At 51.4% G+C, this 3,556-nt stretch overlaps 1 protein-coding gene across 1 annotated transcript in view; it reads left to right on the top strand.

Moving 5' to 3' along the window:
- GRID2IP (glutamate receptor, ionotropic, delta 2 (Grid2) interacting protein) overlaps positions 1–3,556 on the top strand; it is a gene marked incomplete at its 5' end in the record, with an annotated part of 26,550 nt that overhangs the window by 7,763 nt on the left and 15,231 nt on the right. Inside the window, one exon of the mRNA XM_011996666.1 lies at positions 1,527–1,681. Within this exon, the coding sequence (XP_011852056.1) occupies positions 1,527–1,681 (155 nt within the window). The remainder of the gene's footprint in view (positions 1–1,526; positions 1,682–3,556) is intronic.

Raw genomic sequence — 3,556 nt, 5'->3', positions numbered from 1 at the left:
TCTCCTGCCTCAGCCTCCCGAGTAGCTGGGACTACAGACGCCCGCCACCATGCCCGGCTAATTTTTTGTATTTTTAGTAGAGACGGGGTTTCACCGTGTTCGCCAGGATGGTCTCGATCTCCTGACCTCGTGATCTGCTTGCCTCGGCCTCCCAAAGTGCTGGGATTACAGGCGTGAGCCACCGCACCCGGCCTGGCTTTTGAAATTTTAAATTCTTCCCTGCTTCTGGGTCAAAAGATATTCTCCTACTTCTTTATTTATTTATTTATTTATTTATTTATTTATTTATCTATTATTTTGAGACGAGGTCTTGCTCTGTTGCCCAAGCTGGAGTGCAATGGCATGATCTCAGCTCATTGCAACCTCCGCCTCTTGGGTTCAAGCGATTCTCCTGCCTCAGCCTCCCCAGTGGCTGGGACTACAGGCATGTGCCACCACGCCTGGCTAATTTTTTTATTGTTAGTAGAGAGGGGTTTTCGCCACATTGGCCAGGCTGGTCTCGAACTCCTGAGCTCATGATCCACCCACCTCAGCCTCCCAAAGTGCTGGGATTATAGGCATGAGCCACCGTGCATGGCCTGCTCTATATGTTTTTTGTGTTTTTGAGACAGAGTCTTGCTCTGTCACCCAGGCTGGAGTGCGGTGGCGCAATCTCAGCTCACTGCAACCTCCACCTCCCAGTTTAAGCGATTCTCCTACCTCAGCCTCCTGAGTAGCTGGGACTACAGGTACATGCCACCACGCCCAGCTAATTTTTGTATTTTTAGTAGAGAGGGGGGTTTCACTATGTTGGCCGGACTGGTGTCGAACTCCCAATCTGAGGTGATCCAGCCACCTCAGCCTCCCAAAGTGCTGGGATTACAGTCATGAGCCACCATGCCTGGCCTCTTCTATACGTTTTAATCTTCACAACAGCTCTATGAGGTAGATGCTATTTTTATCCCCATTTTACAGATGAGGAAACTGAGTCACAGAGAAGGTAAGTCACTTGAGAAAGGTCACTTAGCTGGTAAGTGGCAGAGCTGAGATTGGAGTCTGGCTACCCTATCCCTGGAGCCTGCCTTCCTGCCCACTTCTCTCTCTCTCTTTTTTTTTTTTTTTTTTGAGTCAGAGTCTCACTCTGTATCGCAGGCTGGAGTGCAGTGACATGATCTCAGCTCACTGCAACCTCCACTTCCCAGACTTAAGCAATTCTCCTGCCTCAGCCTCCTGAGTAGCTGGGCTTACAGGTGTGCACCACCACGCATGGCTAATTTTTGTATTTTCAGTAGTGACGGGGTTTCACCATGTTGGCCGGGCTGGTCTCAAACTCCTGACCTCAAATGATCCACCTGCCTCAGCCTCTCAAAGTTTTGGGATTACAGGCGTGAGCCACCGTGGCCGGCCCCCCCTTCTGTCTTTTAAAGGCAGAGATAGAGCATGAGGGCAGACACTGTGGCTTGGAAGTCCCATCTTGTCTACCCCCACTCTGTACATCATAGTAAGCCCGTGAGTACTGAGCCTCTCGTTCCTGTACCTTCCCCCAGGAACATTGACACCCTCATCGTTGATGTCTACCCTGTGCTGGACACCCCTGCCAAGCAGGTCCTGTGGCAGTTCATCTACCAGCTGCTGACCTATGAGGAGCAGGAGCTCTGCCAGGAGAAAATCGCATGCTTCCTGGGCTACACGGCCATGACAGGTAAGCGTCCTCTCCCCTGCCACTTCCCTGCCTGTAGCTGCTGACTGTCCAGCTCACCAGGTGAACATCCAGACACCTGTTCTCACCTGTGAAGTTTTTTTTGGTTGTTGTTTGTTTGAGACGGAGTCTCGCTCCTGTGCCCCAGGCTGGAGTGCAATGGCGCGATCTCGACTCGCTGCAGCCTCCACCTCCCCGGTTCAAGCGATTCTCCTGCCTGAGCCTCCTGAGTAGCTGGGACTAAAGGCGCATGCTACCACACCCAGCTAATTTTTTGTATTTTTAGTAGAGAAGAGGTTTCACTGTGTTAACCAAGATGATCTCTATCTCCTGACCTCATGATCCGCCCTCCTTGGCCTCCCAAAGTGCTGGGATTATAGGTGTGAGCCACCACACCCGGCCTTTTTTTTTTTTTTTTTTTTGGAGATGAGGGCCCAGGCTGGAGTGTCATGGTGCCATCACGGCTCACCGCAGCCTCAACTTCCTGGGCTCAAGCAATCTTCCCGCCCTGGCATCCCAAAGCACAGGGATTACAGGTGTGAGCCACTGCATGTGGCCTCACCTATGGGGTCTTACAGCCGATTTGGGCCCCTCCCACATAGATGTGTCCACAGCCATGCTCGTACACACCCACAATACACCAGGGATAGGCCCACATGTGGCCCCACGGATGTGCCTTCCCAGCGTGACCTTTATGCAGTGTACACAGCATAACCTGAGACTTTAGACACTGCACTTGACCACCTATGGTTTCAGTTTTTGCACCCACAAAATGGAAGTGATCTCAGCGGCTGTGCTCGGTACTCTGAGAAGCATGGCACAGATCAAGGAACTTGTGTAAGGCTGGACGCGTTGGCTCACGCCTATAATCCCAGCGTTTTAGAAGGCTGAGGTGGGAGGATCACTTGAGCTCAGGAGTTCAAGATTAGCCTGGGCAACATAGCAAGAGCCTGTCTCTACCAAAAAAATAAATAAACAAATAATACGTTTTAATTTAGCCAGGTATAATGCACAACTGTAGTCCCGGCTAGTTGGGAGGCTGAGGTGGGAAGATGGCTTGAGTCCAGGAGATCGAGGCTGCGGTGAGCTATGATCGAGCTACTGCCCTCAAAAAAAAAAAAAAAAAAAAGAAGAAGAAGAAGAAGAAGAAAGAAAAGAAAAAAAAAGAAATTCATGTGGTTGCCGTTTACAGACATGCCAACACCATCACCAGGATTGTGAGCCCACAACCGCATCCCACCTGGCCAGTGGCTCCCAGTGTACTCTTTCTTGCACATACACAGGCCTGCGGTGCCACGTGTGGCTGCCACCAGTGTGTTCAGCGTGCCCTTCGAATGCCCACAAACCCCTGCACTCAGCATGCAGGCCATGTGGATGGAAGGTGTGCGGAAGCTTGTGTTCTACCCTGGTCTAGGCACCCTGCCCCTGCTATGAAAGCCGCTGCAGGCCAGGCTCAGTAGCTCACACCGGTAATCCCAGCACTTTGGGAGGCTGAGGTGGGCGGATTGCTTGAGGTCAGGAGTTCAAGACCAGCTTGGACAACACAACGAGACCCCCATATCTACAAAATACTTAAAAATCAGCCAGGGGTGGTTGGGCATGGTGGCTCACGTCTGTAATCCTAGCAGTTCGGGAGGCTGAGGCAGGTGGATCACTTGAGGTCAGAAGTTCGAGACCAGCTTTGCCAACTGGGGCAACCTCGTCTCTACTAAAAATACAAAAATAAGCCAAGCGTGGTGGCACGCACCTGTAATCCCAGCTACTTGAGAGGCTGAGGCAGGAGAATTGCTTGAACCCAGGAGATGGAGGTTATAGTGAGCTGAGATCGCACCACTGCACTCCAGTCTGGGTGACATAGCGAGACTCCATCTCAAAAAA

Source organism: Mandrillus leucophaeus, unplaced genomic scaffold, assembly GCF_000951045.1.
Source record: "Mandrillus leucophaeus isolate KB7577 unplaced genomic scaffold, Mleu.le_1.0 Scaffold521, whole genome shotgun sequence".
Classification (NCBI taxonomy): Eukaryota; Metazoa; Chordata; class Mammalia; order Primates; family Cercopithecidae; genus Mandrillus; species Mandrillus leucophaeus.
This window is presented reverse-complemented; position numbering and strand designations above follow the sequence as displayed.